The sequence below is a fragment of the Crinia signifera genome, chromosome 4 (genome assembly GCF_055691185.1).
Source record: "Crinia signifera chromosome 4, ASM5569118v1, whole genome shotgun sequence".
In the NCBI taxonomy this organism is placed as follows: domain Eukaryota; kingdom Metazoa; phylum Chordata; class Amphibia; order Anura; family Myobatrachidae; genus Crinia; species Crinia signifera.
In genome coordinates, this window is record NC_139220.1 from 121,746,744 (window position 1) to 121,763,483 (window position 16,740).

The following is a 16,740-nucleotide window of genomic DNA, read 5'->3' on the forward strand; positions in this document are numbered from 1 at the left end:
TGTATATCATTGTTTCTAAAACAGGAAGAGAAGTTCAGTATGAATGTACTAGGACTGTATGTTCGGAGACTAGTAGGTGCATGACAGGCTAAACGGCTTGTGACTTTTGAAAGCGTATCCTTAAAACATATGACCTGTTAATAGCACTGCGGAACAAGTCGGGGCAGTTTCCGTTATTGTTCCGTCATGGTTTTCCTTCATTGCATGACACATATGTATATAGTTATTACTCTTCTCATTGCTTTCCACTCATTCTGGCCACAGTTCCGAAATGTAACTGTAACTGTGTTGTATTTATTACATATTGTATTTGGGTAGATGAAATGGTAAATGTTTACTGATTTAGTCTGAAAATAATTAGAACATGTAATGTCCAGAACATGTTTTTATACTTTGTTCTACGAGGTAGAAAGCACAGGAAATTGAAAGTTTTGTGGTTTTTGCAGCAAGTAATATCCTAAGTGCATATAATTTAGCAACATAATGTATTAAAAACACACATGGAGACACATTGTAAAAGTACCAATTGGCACTTTTGCTCTTGTTCAGATGGATCTGCAAAATTGTTTCCAGTTCCTCGCTCTGTGCCCTTTTCTGTGATGTGTATGTTGCAGTGGTGAAATGAAAATGAGTTTTTGCCCAAGAAATACACACACGCATAGCATTGTACTGGGTGTGATTACAACAGTGTAGAAGTGTTGCAGATAGCTGTAAACAAGATCAATCACCAGACTAGAGTGCATTTGAAGTGTACCTGCCATAAACAGTGAAGACAGACGTCTGTGAGATAAACTACGGGAATTCAGAATATCAAATCATAACAACTAGTGAAATTTACTGTATGAAGCTAGAGATATTTGAGCATGCTTTGTACCTTAGTTGTCACTACTAGCCCCTAGTGAATTATTGAGCTACTTTCTTTTGAGAATTGAGTCAGGCCTCCTACTGTCGTTTCTGCATTATATAGGCCTGATTCATACTTGGCTGCGAGTGTTTGCAGGCCAGCGAGCAGGTAGCTGCCACCGGCTGAACGCCCGCCTCCTGCACTTCCCCACCCCTGTCCATGACTGTGAATGCAGCCGTGCACACAGGGGGAGAATCATTATCCTTCAAATGATTTTCCCCCTGCTCACAGCACTGAGTCAGCCATGACTCAGCCCCAGGCCATGGTTATAAGAAGGCCGCTGATTATTCAGCAGCCTTCCCAACGGCCAGGGAATGCCGACATTTTCCGGGGAATTACCCCCAAAAACCCACAGGGTGTCAATCACCTTGAGAGCAGCTGGAGATGGTCACCTTCACTCGCTGATTTCAGACGGACACAATGGGGTCGATTTATTAAGCTCGGTGAAGTGATAAAGTGTCTGATTTTTTATTACGGCCCAATCAGCTCCTAACTGTGAAGTTCCAGGCTTGGTTTGAAAAATGACAGGTAGGAGCTGATTGTCCGGTGATAAAAACCAGACAATTTATCACTTCACCGAGCTTAATAAATCTACCCCAGTGTACCATGCGCAGTCTTTTGATAATCAGACGAATTCCCAGCCCATACGAACAGGTCTGAATGGGCTCCCATGTGCCAGTGTGACAACACATGGACAGCAAAAGCCTAGTTTAAGAGCACATAGCAAATAGTACATTACAGCCTGTAGCAACCTAACAGCTATGATAAATTTGGTGCAAGACTAATAAAACAGATGTTTACATTATATCTTGGCTGTTTGCAACATATGCAGTTACATTGTTCTAGTCACAAAAGAACATTAATATGGATTTCAGACAAACACTTTTTTTTTTTAGATATTTAGTTGTCTTTATAAAAACAATTTGTCTTTTTTTTTCGTCTGTTGTTTTTCATTATAACATTTTCCACCATATATAAGTCTCAGCTTTTTGCATTATCAAATAAGACCCAATTTCATGTGTAGGAAAACAGACCCTGCTTCAGTAATAAAAGAAATGATTCCAATATGTCATGATGTGTGTGGTTCTTTTTCTTCACTCACAGACAGTGATCAGAGCTGGGAAATCTTTAAACAAGCTGACCCGGATATTCTTTATTGCATGATGCTTTAACCAGCAACATCATACTGATCCTTCGAGGGAATTTCATATTTTTGAATTTATAATGCGCTTAATAACGCTTGTTATAGTTATTAAAAAAAAGTATGGTTTTTAAATAAGAAATTTAAAACAGCTGGGGCCTCTAATATAAATCATAGGATTACTGGCGCTAGCAATGTAGTCAGTGGGAAAACACTGGCTAACTGATTGGAAGAGGTTGATTAACTAAGATGGGATTTCTATTGAAGATGGGATGTTGCCCATAGCAACCAATCGGATAGGAAAGGTTTACAAAGGTTATGTGGGTGGTTATGGAATCTGATATGCTTGCCTGAAGAGGTGCATTTTCAGGGAACGCTTGAAGGATTGGAGACTGGAGGAGAGTCGAATTGTGTGTGTGTGTGGGGGGGGGTGCATTCCACTGAGTCCTGCAATCAGGAATGGGAGCAGGCAATGCGTGTGGTAGAGACGTAGATCTTTTGAATAGCGAAGAGGACGATTTGGGAGACATTTTGAGATAAGAAAAGAGATGTACATTAGTGTAATATGGTTTATGACCTCATGTGTAAAAAGTGTACAGTGTATGAATATCTAGCAAGGAAGATCAGCCTCACAGATGCATTCATGATTGATTGTAGTGGTGAGAGTCTGGGGAATACCAGTAAGGTGACTATTGCAATAATCAATGTGGGAGGTAATGAGAACATGAATTAGAGTTTTAGCGGTGTCATCAGTGGCGGTTTTTACCCCCCCCCCAGTAAAATCCACCACTGTAGCAAAGCCAGATGCAGTCTGTGAGACTGCACTGGCTTCACTGTGACTGGCAGTGACTTCCTATTGGAAGTCCCACCTACCAGTCACCAAGGCAGTCCCATTGGGAAGTGTTCCCTCGCTCCGGGACGCCTTGCTGCAGGCTGGCACGCAAAAATGGCAATTGTGCATGCGCATAACCTATATTGGTGCTGCGCACGTGCTGGTCCCGGTGCGTGTCATTTATATTGTACAGGCGTTGGGACCAAGATTCCTTCTATAGGCTGTTGCCAAAGCAGCCCATAGAAGCTGGCCGCATGCACAGTACATATGTTTGTACTGTGCATGTGCCAGTCCCAGCGCCTGTCATCATAGAACAGGCGCTGGGGACCGGAAGAAGAGCGGCAGTGGCGTTCCTGCATCGCGGTACCCCCGCGGCCGCTGCAGCCAGAGGCAGCCCCCCTCCTCCAAGAAGGTAGTAGACGCCACTGGGTATCATGTGTAAGGTGTGAGTGTATTTTGTTTATGTTTTTTTAGATATAGGTAACATGATTTTGAATGTGGGGAACAAAGGACAATTCAGAGTCAAGTAAGACACATAAGCAGTGAGCTTGTAGCGTAGGATTGATGGCCTTGTTCTCAACAGTGCTAGAGATGTCAGGTTGGTAACTACTATTGGTTGGTGGTTATATAATTAACTCTGTCTTTGAAATATTCAGTTTGAGGTGGAGAGATGACATCCATAATGAAATGGCAGAAAGGCATTCAGTGACACGGCCCAGTACAGATGGTCACAGATCTGGGGAGGATAGGTAGATTTGAGTATCATCTGCATACAGATGATACTGAAATCCAAAAGAGACAATTAGTTTGCCAAGATATGGGTGATAGATTGAGAAAAACAGAGCTCCCAAGACTGAGCCATGAGGTACTCAAACTGATAGAGGTACAGAAGAGGTAGTGTTTTTATGAGAAGAGAATGGTCAACTTGTCAAAAGCAGCAGAGAGATCTAGAATAATTAGAAGTGAGTACTGGCCTTTAGACTTAGCAGTGACCAGATCATTCACAACTTTAGTCAGTGCTGTCTCTGTGGAGTGTTGGGAACAAAAGTTGTGACTAGAAAGTGTACAATCTATAGTATAGCCAAAATTGTACATAGTCAAAATGTCACTGTGTATGCACCTTTAAGCCATGTACACACGGGACTCAGCCCTGGCGATTTTGGCTGAGCCCCGTGTGTTTCAACAAGTAGTTAAGCCGTCAGAAAGATGGCTAACTACATCCTGCAGTCAAAATCGCTTACAAGAATCACTTTGTGTGTACACCCCTTTAGTCCTACACCCCCATTTTTATTCAGGTGCCGTCTTGTCTCTGGTAGAGGGACGCGTCTTTCTTTCCTGTTAGGCTCTGACTTAGCACATCTAAAATGATGCTTTTTACCACCAACAGGGCTACAGTAAATCAGTAAATTGGAGCATTACTCTGCAAGTTAATTCAATATATATATATATATTCGTATAGAGAATATAAATAGGTACTTTTTTCCTAGCATGGCGCCCCCGATGTCCATCTTATGGCATCTCATTGCATCGCATGCCATATAGCCGCATACGATGCATGCGACGCGATGCGTTTTTTAATTGTACAAGCACCCTGATGGGTGCTTACAATGTTAAATGCACCCCCACGCCACCCCCACTATCAACGCAAAGGCGAAGCATGGCGAGCGGCGGCGGTAAGCGTCCTCCGACCTTTTCATACCCCCACTATCCACGTCGGCGTGGAGTCTATTTTAGATAGTGTGGCGAGCGCAGCGAGCCACCGAGCCCGAAGCGCGGCGAGCGCAGTGACGCGATATTGTACAATAAAATATTGCATCGCATTGTATGCCATACAATGGCATACGATGCGATCGTATACGATTTTTTATTGTACAAGCACCCTGATGGGTCCTTACAATGTTAAATAGCCCCCCAGTGTAGACAGTGTGGCGAGTGCAGCAAGCCACTGAGCCCGAAGCGTGGCGAGCCCCACGAGGGGACTTGAAATACATGTGAAGTAATGTGTCCCCTCGCGGGGCTCACCACGCTTCGGGCTCGGTGGCTTGCTGCACTCGCCACACTGTCTACACTGGGGGGCTATTTAACATTGTAAGGACCCATCAGGGTGCTTGTACAATAAAAAATCGTATACGATCGCATCGTATGCCATCGTATACCTTATTTAGTACAATGGTATACGATGCGATGGGCGCCGTGCTAGGAAACAAGTACCTATAAATACATAGTAGGGACTTAATATTCTTATCCCTATGGCATAACTAGTCATGCTACTGTTCGAAATATCTATAATTTGTCTGACCATACCTTACTTATTAGTACTATTTTATATTTTTATCAATGTATTTTTATACATATCATTCGTGTGTACAACTCAATATTTTTCTCACCTCTTTTTTTTTTTAAGATTTTCTTTTCTTCCTTTATGTTACTTTCTTTTTCGTCCACTAGGGGGCACAGGAGTTCACGCTGGGTATGAGAGGTGAGGTAGCAGAGCGTGCACCAAAGGGTTACAAAAATGTACCCAGCATGCTCCCTGCCTCCCTTCTCCCTCATAACCCACCCCCTGACCCTGGGTCACCAGTTTTTTCTTTGGTGCCAAGGAGAGAGCAGCACCATTATCGCGGCTGTTAGAACAGCCATGGGTTAGAGCTGCTGCGGCGGGTGCTCTTTTAGTGAATCACCGGCAGCGCAGATCCATCACTCGGCGACGGCAGCGCTGGCGACTGGGCTGGGGACTTCCGTCGCGGGACCCTCTCTCGGAGGCTCCCGCATGCTGCACTCCGTTCCCGGGCAGGTAATCGGCGGTTCCCTGCTTGCAGGGAGCCGCGTCTAGCAGCGATCCCCCCCGTTTGTATGGGAGTCAGCGGGGGGGCAGGCAGTGGGGGTCTGGACTGCTCCACCTTTCCACTAGATCACCAGGGACAATTAGTCAGGCTATGTCCCGGGGGTTGATGCCTGAGGGGGAGGTTAGACAGCCTGGGAACCTACAGCCATACACATTGGAAATGTTGTATATTGGGCCTGGTTAGTACTTGAGTGGGAGACCACATAGGAACACGATGGGTGAGATTTAATAGGATGAGAGATTCAGAAAGTGAGAGATTTTGTGAGAAATCTCCAGTTTTTTTAAAGCGGCAATCATTTACACTTCAAAGTCAAACTGATTTTTCAGTGCAAATGATTGCCGCTTTAAAAAAACTGGAGATTTCTCACAAAATCTCTCACTTTCTGAATCTCTCATCCTATTAAATCTCACCCCAGGTGCTGTAGGTTATTCACTCCCCCACCCCTGGGGACGTGCTGAGGCTTGCTCTCTGATTGCCCCAGGTGTCCCAGCTCCTCGTTAAGGTCCTAATCAGCAGCCATTCTGGCACTTGCTGGGTTTAGAGACAGAGGCTGCTGGGATTCTCCCCCACACCCTGCTCCTGGAAGCCTGGTGTGTGTGTGGTATTTCTCCTCTCCTGCTGCTGGCTGGATTGTTGAGCTCTGCTGATGTCTTCTTTCCAATATCATTGGAAGCTTGAAGACAGCCTGGGATCTACTGCTAATGCTGTATATTGGGCCTGGTTAGTACTTGAGTGGGTGACCACATAGGAACACCAGGTGCTGTAGGAGTACGGAGGGTGTAATGGTTAGCATTACTGCCTCACAGCACTGAGGTCCTGGGTTCGATTCCCACCATGGCCCTAACTGTGCAGAGTTTGTATATTCTCCCCGTACTTGAGTGGGTTTCCTCCGGGTACTCCGGTTTCCTACCACAATCCCAAAAAAAATATATATATATATTTTTGTCCCAGTTCCTCATTAAGGTCCTAATCAGCAGCCATTCTGGCACTTGCTGGGTTTAGAGATGGAGGCTGCTGGGATTCTCCCCCACACCCTGCTTCTGGAGCCTGGTGTTTGTGGTATTTATCCTCTCCTGCAGCTGGTACTCTGATGCGGTCTTCCTTCCAATATCATTGGAAGAGATGAAAGTTTGAAACACTGTCACCATTCATAGTATTGGCTTTGCATATACGGTGTCTCCTTTTCAGCTTGCTGAATTGTTGAGTTTATCTGCCCATACCAAATGGCTTTGCTAAAGCTTTGTGGGTAAGGCTGCAAGTGTGTTGCTTGGGTGTCAGTGTTGTAACTGCTGGTGTTTTTTGTCTTTTATCATGGACAGTATGCCTAAGGCAAAACCTGGCAAGGAGACTCCATCTCCGATGCAGCGTACCTGTAGGGTATGTGTGGACATACTCTCTCGGCAGGAGGAGGATATCTGTTCCAGGTGTTTGGCTCTGGAAGCAGATCTTCTGCCGCCTTCACAGCAGGAACCGGCCTGGGCTTCGACCTTGACTCAGGTATTGACATATTGACCGCTTGTCAACTCCTTACCTCCTGCGCCCCTGTGCCCATGCCCCCTGTGGCAGTGGCCAGCACCAGTGTTGGGGCAGCTCCTGCTTATGTAGAGCCCCCTTGGTGGCAATCCTTTGCACTATCTGTGCAGGGGTTGACGGCTACTCGGGCGGGCAGGGATTCCAGGAGGCAGTGTAGGCAGCAGAGTCCCGATGCGGGTTCTCCGCGTTCCGATTCGGATTCCAGCTCAGTGGCGGAATCCGCAGGGGCCGATGACACTTTGTCCTCAGCGGAGGTAGAGTCTCTGATGCAGGAGGTTAAGGCAGTCCTCCAGAGGGAGGATGAGGCTCCTGCCCCTAAAAGTAAAGACCTGCTTTTTAAGCGTCTTAAGAAAGTATCGGCCCAGCTCCCGCCTTCGGCCCTTATGGAGGATTTATTGGAAACTGCGTGGTCTCAACCGTTTAGAAGGTTCCAGCTTTCCAAGCGACTTTTTAACCTGTTCCTCCCACAGAGAGGGCTAAGTGGGAAAATCCTCCCCTGGCGGATGATCATGTTGCGCGATTAGCTCGCGCTTCAGTACTGCCCATTTCGGATTCTTCATCTTTGAAGGACCCCTCTGAGAATTTCCTCAGGACTGCTTTTTCACAGGCAGGGGCCATTAGGTGTACCACGCTTGCCGCGTCATGGGTGGCCAAGGCAGTGTCTGAGTGGGCGGGCAAGGTGGAGAGAGGTTTGTCCGACGGCACTAGTCCTTCCTCTAGATTTTTTTCATCCACTAAGGGAGCCAAGCCCTGCACCAAGCAGCCCTGGGCTACCAGACGTCCAGTGGCTAAACAGGTCAGGGAGGTGGTCTCCAGGGGCTATGCCCTGACATTCCGGTTCCCCCCTCCTCAGTGTTATTTTTGCACGGGTCTTCCAAAGGACCCAGCGAAACGACAAGTGCTACAGCTTTCCATCTGCTCTCTTTTGGACTCGAACGTCATTGTTCCAGTTCCTCAGGAGCAGAGGGGTCAGGGGTTCTTCTCCACCCTATTCTTGATTCACAAACTGGATGGTTCTCACCGTCCTATCCTGAATCTGAAGTCGCTTACTATTTTTCTGCGAGTGCCGCATGGAGTCCCTGCATTCGATCATTCTCTCACTGGAGCCAGGGGACTTCATGGTCTCGCTAGATATACTTCACATCCCCATCCGACAGGAACATCAGCACTTTGAGGTTAGCCCTTCGTGTCGAACACTTCCAGTTCAGGGCGCTACCTTTTGGTCTATCTATGGCTCCCAGGGTGTTCACCAAGGTGATGGCGGTCAGGGCTGCACACCTGCACCGGCTGGGGGTTCGGATGATTCCATACCTGGACGGCCCACTGATTTTGGAAAGTCCCCAGACCTACTACGGAGTCATTTGCAGGTCGTGATTACACTTCGGTTATCTCACAGTTGGAGGATAACCTGGAAGAAATCGTTTCTTACTCCTTCCCAAAGGACACTTCACTTGGGAGCTCGGCTGGGCACTCGGTTGTAGAGAGTATATCTTCCAGAGGATAAGATCCACTCCCTTCAGAGGAAGATTCATTCCCTTATAGGTCACAGAAGGGTCTCAGTACACAAGTGTATGGTGGTGTCTTCAACATGGTAGAGTATACACAGTTTCACTCGCGCCCACTTCGGCTTTACACTCTCAGCCAGTGGACAGGAGATCATACTCGTCTAAGGAGTCAATTGATCACACTGCCCCCGAAGGTTCGCCTGTCTCTCACATGGGGGTTAAAGACAGACAACTTGTCTCAGGGCCGCCCGTTTTGGATTCCAACCTGAGTTTTGCTTATTACGGATGCTAGCCTACGGGGCTGGGGAGCGGTTTGCAATTCTCAATCTTTTCAGGGTCGCTGGACGGCTCAGGAGAGTCGCCTTCCGATCAATCTCCTGGAATTGAGAGCAATCCTTCTGGCTCTTCGGAGGTTGGGGTCCCTCATCCGAGGGTGCCCTGTAAAGATCCGGTCCGACAGCACCACGCCTGTGGCCTTTATCAACAGGCAGGGCGGGACATGCAGCAAAGGAGCGATACAAGAAGTCTCCAAGATATTCAGGTGGGCGGAGAAGCAGATTTCTGCAATCTCTGCAGTCTTCATCCCAGGGGTTCTCAATTTTGAGGCAGACTTTTTAAGTCGGCAAGATAGTGTACGCATTCCCCCTGTTTCAACTCCTACTTCGCCTTCTGTGGAAGTTCAGGAAGGAGGGAGGAATGATGATCCTAGTGGCCCCAGATTGGCCCCGTCGAGGTTGGTACGCGGATCTATGGAACCTGTTGGTAGCCTCTCCTCTGAGTCTACCTCTGCGTCCAGACCTAATTTCACAGGGGCCATTCCGACACCCGGACTTGAGTCGCCGGGCTTTGACGGGCTGGCTGTTGAGGTGTCCCTCTTTAGAGGTTTTCCGGGCACTTCAATCGTCTCCTTTCGAGCCTCTGGAGGAGGTGGATCTGAAATGGCTATCCTGGAAGGTGGCTTCTTGTTGGCTATTTCCTCAGCACGAAGGGGGTCTGACATGAGTGCATTATCATGGAAACCGTCTTTTCTGGTATTTCACCCGGACAGGGCGGTTCTTTGTACCAAACTGGATTTTCTTCCAAAGGTGGTGTCTGAGTTTCACCTTAACCAGGAAATAGTGGTGCCTTCTTTTCCAGGTTCTTCTGAAGCTGAAACTTCTCTTGATGTAGTCCATGCGTTGCAGATTTATCTTCGCAGGACTAAGTCAACTTGTAAGTCGGGTTCACTGTTTGTGCTTTATGGGGCCAATAAGAGGGGCTGGCCCGCTTCCAAACAGTCCTTGGCGAGATGGCTCAGATCAGTGGTTCGCCAAGCGTATCTTTCCGCACTGATTACTCCCCCGGAGGGGATTACTGCACATTCTACCAGGTCTGTGGGTACATCCTGGGCCGCTAATCGAGGCGCCTCGGCTGAACAGCTCTGTAAGGTGGCTACTTGGTCCTCTTCCCAGACCTTTATCAAGTTTTATGCATTTGATACCTTTGCATCGGCTAATGCACAGTTTGGTAGACATGTGCTTTCCGCAGTCCAGGAGCGTCCCCCACCCGTGAGGGGACAGCTTTAGGACGTCCCAGCGTGAACTCCTGTGCCCCCTAGTGGACGAAAAAGAAAATAGGATTTATGGTCTTACCTTGATAAATCCCTTTCTTTGAGTCCATAGGGGGCACAGGACGCCCTCCCAGACGCACCTGGTAGCGGGGCTTCCTATGTAGGAAAGTTCCATGGCTTTAGGGCCTGTATGCTATGTGGGTGTGCGTTTGCTCTTCCTTCTTCTCTGGCTCTGCTCCTACCTTGGGCTTGCTAACGAAACTGGTGACCCAGGGTCAGGGGGCGGGTTATGAGGGAGAAGGGAGGCAGGGAGCATGCTGGGTACATTTTTGTAACCCTTTGGTGCACGCTCTGCTACCTCACCTCTCATACCCAGCGTGAACTCCTGTGCCCCCTATGGACTCAAAGAAAGGGATCTATCAAGGTAAGACCATAAATCCTATTTTTTAGCTTTCTTCTATTATAAATATACCGTAGTCTAATAATTCATTATTAATTAGTAATCATGAATGTCTATAATGTAGATTGTAATGTATTTATTTGCAAACCTGTTCACACAAGACCTTACCTTTGTGTCATTACTAGGTTACAACACTGACTCTTAATGACTTGCCGGGGTGCAGTCTTTCTACATTGTCACAATGTGCAAAACTGAAATATCTGTCTTTGACACGCTGCAGATTAACCGCACTTGATGGTTTAAGTAGCTGTAAAGATCTGCAATACATTGATGTGCAGGTACTGTCAATTTTTCTCCTTAGAACTTTTTTTTGTATCTACCTACTGTGCTGTCAAATTATTTATTACTGTTACTGCCCCTGGTTCTTTTCTATTGTGTAATACCATTATTTAGCATTAAATCTTTGAGGAACAAATTACTCATCTTCAGGTATCATCAATCATTATCAGGTATCAGATGGCAATCTCGAACCAATGTGTGGGCACAGTGAACCTTCCAGTAATGTAAAATGATGTTGAGCAATTAATGAATGTTCATACGGCTCTCTGGACTATATTAATATCCCCTCTTTGGTGCATTTACTTCTGATTCTGATATCAGAGGGAGCAGGGCCACAATGGGGCATTTCAAGCCCCGATATCTGAGGGACATGGTCTAACCATGTAGGCGCATGGCCACATTCTATTGGAAATTTCTGCCCACCTCCATATGAAGGGCATTTGATTGCAGCATTTTCGGGTGTGACTTTACAACATCTGTCACACTGTTGTTCCATCAAAGATGGAGCTTCTACTTGGCGTGCACACCACCAGTTGACCACGTCAGTCTTAGCTATGTGTTCACCTATGGAGAGTAGGTAGTTCATTTGGTGAAATCACTTCTTCTAAAGATACTGTATGCTGTTTTCTGGCAATCATATTTTATTGGTAGCACACACTATTATTCTGCTTCCCCATGGTAACAACACAATACTTTGTACTCCCGGCCCCTACCCCCTCCCTACTTCCTGACAGTAGGCAATGCACTCATGATCTAATTCAGACCTTTTAGCAAGGCTGCATTTTTTGCAGATGACAAAACCAGGCTGCACTGCAGGTGGGGCAGATGTAAAATGTGCAGAGAAAGTTAGATTTGCAGGAATTGTTTTGTTTCTGTGCAGGGTAAATACTGGCTGCTTTATTCTTACACTGCAATTTATATTTAAGTTTGAACACAACTCACCCAAATAAGGCCCTTAGAAATTAGAGACCACAGGATAAAATATGATTAGACTACTCATGATTAGATTTACATGAACAGATATGTAAATATGGCATAAAATTCTACACCATTTCTGTTTTGCTCTGTGTACATTTCAGATGGGAATAATGACTTTGTGTCATTTTTTTTATCTGGTATATATTTTTTTTTACAGCCTGTCTTTAGATTATTTTTCCCCCTACTTTATATTTAAGAGTATACTCTTTTAATTGCTAATACTGTTGGTGAGTCCAAATTGTAAAGTAAGAGTATTGATTGAGTTGTGCAAAAGGATCACTGTGTATGTGGATGTTAAATTTGCTTCCATTATTTCTACTGAAGCCTAATGCATGTATAAATTATATATGTATTACACAAGAAGTGGATTTTCCTAGGCACCTACCTAGGCAGGTCCCAAGGGGCCCCCACAAATATCCTGGCTATCAAAAACTTTCCTATAGCAGCATTAAGCAATTACCGCATGACGTCATGACATCATATGCTTGAAATAGTGACTCCTAGATCTCTTTCCTCCTCAGTAGTTTCCATTATAGTACCCTTGATACAAAGGCTCAATATAGTATCAAGGGTACTATAATGGAAACTACTGAGGAGGAAAGAGATCTAGGAGTCACTATTTCAAGTGACTTAAAGGCAGGGAGGCAATGAAACAAAGCAATGAGGAAGGCTAGTCAGATGCTTGGTTGCATAGGGAGAGGAATCAGTAGCAGAAAAAAAGACGTAATAATGCCACTTTATAGGTCATTGGTACGACCTCATCTGGAATACTGTGTCCAGTTCTGGAGACCATATCTTCAGAAGGATATAAATACATTGGAGAGTGTACTAAGAAGGGCAACTAAAATGGTTCATGGCCTACATCACAAAACTTACCTGGATAGACTAAAAGATCTTAACATGTATAGTTTGGAGCAGAGAAGGGAAAGGGGGGACATGATAGAAATCTTCAAATATATCAAGGGTTTTAACGTAGTACAGGTGGGAAATTTTCTTCAAAGGAAAACAAGTAATAAAACACTAGGACATGCACTGAAACTGGAGGGAGGTAGGTTCAGGGGAAATGTTAGAAAGAATTACTTCACAGAAAGGGTAGTGGATAAGTGGAATAGCCTCCCATCAGAGGTGGTAGAGGCTAAGACAGTAGAACAATTTAAACATGCTTGGGATAGGCATATGAATATCCTTACAAAGAAATAAGGATTAAAAAGGGTTGAGTTTACCTGAAGGGTAAAAAAGGGGCAGACTAGATGGGCCAAATGGTTCTTATCTGCCGTCAAATTCTATGTTTCTATGTATGTTTCTAGGGTCCCATGAGGTCTAAATCCGCCTCTGAATCACACACTTTAAAAAACTCTGTGTATTAGGTAAGGGATTTTATGCATTTACAGATTATGTAGAAAAATCAACAGTGCACCTTTTCGAATTAAAATGATTTGCTTCTATATGTTCTTCATATAGGAAAACTGCATTAATGTAATTAACTGCGAAGATTTGGAGAATCTGACTGTACTGTTGTTGAGCAAGAACCAAATTACTGCAATTCATGGAATAGATAATTGCACAAACCTTATGAATCTGGAATTATCATTTAACTTAATAACCAGAATTGGTAAGCAGGTCATTTGCAAGTATGTTTTATGTGCAAAGTTGTCCTCATACATCCAGCTTCAATATGCCATGCAGCTCTCGATGCCTGGCATGAATGTGCCAACAGGTCCTGTGCAGCTCTGCTAATGTTTTTGGAGTCTAGAATTTGCTGACGCATTGCATCTTAATCGCAGTGCAAGGCAACTAGGATGCACAAGGAGACTGTGCTGATTACTTGACACTTGTATACTGTGTGTGACTGAGTCTGTATACAGAGCACGACTGAACTTGTATTGGAAAAAAAGCTGTGTACATACATTACAGCACTCTGTGTACAGATTCAGAACCTCAGGGCCTCATCCAGATCTGATCGCACTGCACATTTTGCTGGCAAATGGTCAAAACCGTGCTGCAAGGTGGGGCAGATAAAACATGTTCAGAACGAGCTAGATTTTGGTGGGGTTCAGGCCCTGATTAAGGATTCCAGCCACCCTAGGTTAATACAGGAGCGCTCCCACCCCCCTTCACCACCACCATATTTTTGCTCATATTCAGCTAAAAATCTATAACAAATTTGGCCTCAGCTCCATTCATATTGCCACGTACCACCCTAGCAGTGCTGGCAACAACAATGGCATCAATCACAGCCTTGTTGACAGAGCCAACCTCAGCTCTCACAGGATCCGTTCTTCCCGGCGTCTCTGCCTCGGTGGCAGCAGGGACTGCAACCACAGTTCCTGGGGAAGATATTATGAGTCCTTACTCAGTCCCTAACTCCAGCTGCAAAATCTATTGTGCCAGTGCTGTGCCCCCCCCCACACACACACACACACACATTACCCAGCTCCCCAGGCTGCAGTCTAATAATTTGTAGCAATTGCCCTTTTTAGTAATCATACATATTCCTAGCTAACAGCCATTGTTCATAGATATTGCGATAGTATGTATGTATGTATATATATATATATATATATATATATATATATATAATGCAACTCACTTCTTTTCATTTAAATATTTTCCTTTTGAAGTTCTCAGAAATAGTTTAATTATTAAATTATTAAACATGTTTTGTTTACAGATTCATTTGGAAAGCTAGAAATCATTGTATTCAAGGCCTTCTACATGGGATGCGGTCATTTGGTCTACTGCATTATGGTAGAAAGTCATTAGGTCGAATCCATTAGGTCGACATGCTAAAAGGTCGACATGACTCTAGGTCGACATGGGAAAAGGTCGACATGATTCTAGTTCGAAAGGTCATTAGTTCGACAGGTCATTAGTTCGACAAGGTCATTAGTTCGACATTGTCTATGTCGACATTCACAAGGTCGACATGGAGTTTTTCACTGTTTTTTGAGCCAACATGTGCCGACAGGCGGTATTTCATGCCCTACCATCCACTAGGGCGTGGTGGGAGAATAAAATAGTGTGCCGAGCGTAGCGAGGCACCGTGCCCGACGCATAGCGAGCGCAGCGAGCGATGCGAGGGGATGCAGTGCACTTTAAACTGTGTCCATGTCGACTGTGTTGACATTCAGGTAAAAAAACAGTGAAAAACCCCATGTCAACCTTGTGAATGTCGACATAGACAATGTCGAACTAATGACCTTGTCGAACTAATGACCTTGTCGAACTAATGACCTGTCGAACTAATGACCTTTCGACCTAGAATCATGTCGACCTTTTCCCATGTCGACCTAGAATCATGTCGACCTTTTAGCATGTCGACCTAATGGATTCGACCTAATGACTTTCTACCATAATGCAATAGACCAAATGATCCCAACCCTTTTACATGCCTGCATGCCTTTTGTAAATTCTGCTCTATATTAAAATGCTGAGTGGTTACTGCATTTACATAATTTAGAACAAGGCTCATTTCTCTCTAGAAGAAGTACTTATGATGTTCATATGAAATGCTGTATGGAGCATGAAAAATGTACACGAGTAGCCAAAGTCTTTCCTCCCCTTTAATTGCACACATGAGAATCAAAGCAGATTAGACTGGACTGAACCATAAGTGCATAAAACATACAATATGTATGTAAACCTTATGTAACTTATGGGGATGTGTAGCCAAATTTGTAGAGAAATTGCTCTAGAACACCAAACAGTTCACATTTTCTAGGTTACCTAGCAGATGTACATTTGTTTTCATTACTCACTTTTAATCTCTTCAGTGGAGAGGGTTTTTCGAGAGCGCTCCCCACAGGTTAGTTTTTTTTGGGGGAGTATTCCCTAAAAAAAACCCACCACTGCGTCTCCCAGGTCCGGGCAGTCCAGCAGCTGCCCGGCCCTGGCAGCCCAGCTGTGTGCGGCGTGACTATAGCAAGGTCACGCCGCTCACAGCCGGTGGGAAGGAGGTGGGGCCGGGGAGCCATGCAGTGGCTGAAGCGAAGCAAAGCGAAGCGTTCAGCTCAGAGCTCAGCTCTGCACTGGAGCATAGCCCGGAAAATTCTCGGGATTACCACTGAAGGGTTTAAAGGATCCACATGTGGACTGATTATATCACTTGAGGATCTTTATGGAGACCTGGAAAACATGAACTGTTTGGGTCCTGAGGTCCAATTTTGAGAACCTGTGCTCTAGAGAAAGTAGTGCAGAAACTGTTAATCGCAACCAATGGGTCTTATGCAATCATTTATCGAGTACATTGTATAAAATTATATGGGCTATGGGCACCTTCTCCACTTGCCCTTTAGAAAGTTCTAGAGATATAAGGGTATATTCAATTCCTGTCAAAACTGCTGTCTTGCCGGAAAGATGTCAGTTTCCGACTTGAATAGGTGGGAAGGAGTTCCAACCTATTCAATAAAGACTGTTTTTTTTCCAATAGGTCAGATTCCTCCGACCTCTCGGAAACCAGTGGATTGGCGGATAGCTGCAGATCTACCTGCTTTTTGACGGAAACACAGCCAAATCTGACAGGTTTTGACCCCGTTTCCAGCATTCTCAATCCAACTTGAAAAAAATGTCAAATTGAGGCAGGGAGGACGGCGTCGGGTGAGCAGCAGCAGCTCACTTAGCGCCATCCTTTCGACTGCCCACCTGCCCACTTCCCACGTGCTCACTTGTCACTCAGTGCTGTCCTGTCTCCCACCACCTCCCAGGTGCTTCCCG

At 45.3% G+C, this 16,740-nt stretch overlaps 1 protein-coding gene across 1 annotated transcript in view; it reads left to right on the plus strand.

Annotated features, from left to right (window-relative positions):
* LRRIQ1 (leucine rich repeats and IQ motif containing 1) overlaps positions 1-16,740 on the plus strand; it is a 139,110-nt gene that overhangs the window by 22,189 nt on the left and 100,181 nt on the right. Inside the window, exons 8-9 of the mRNA XM_083182344.1 lie at positions 10,896-11,048; positions 13,489-13,639. Of these exons, the coding sequence (XP_083038470.1) occupies positions 10,896-11,048; positions 13,489-13,639 (304 nt within the window). The remainder of the gene's footprint in view (positions 1-10,895; positions 11,049-13,488; positions 13,640-16,740) is intronic.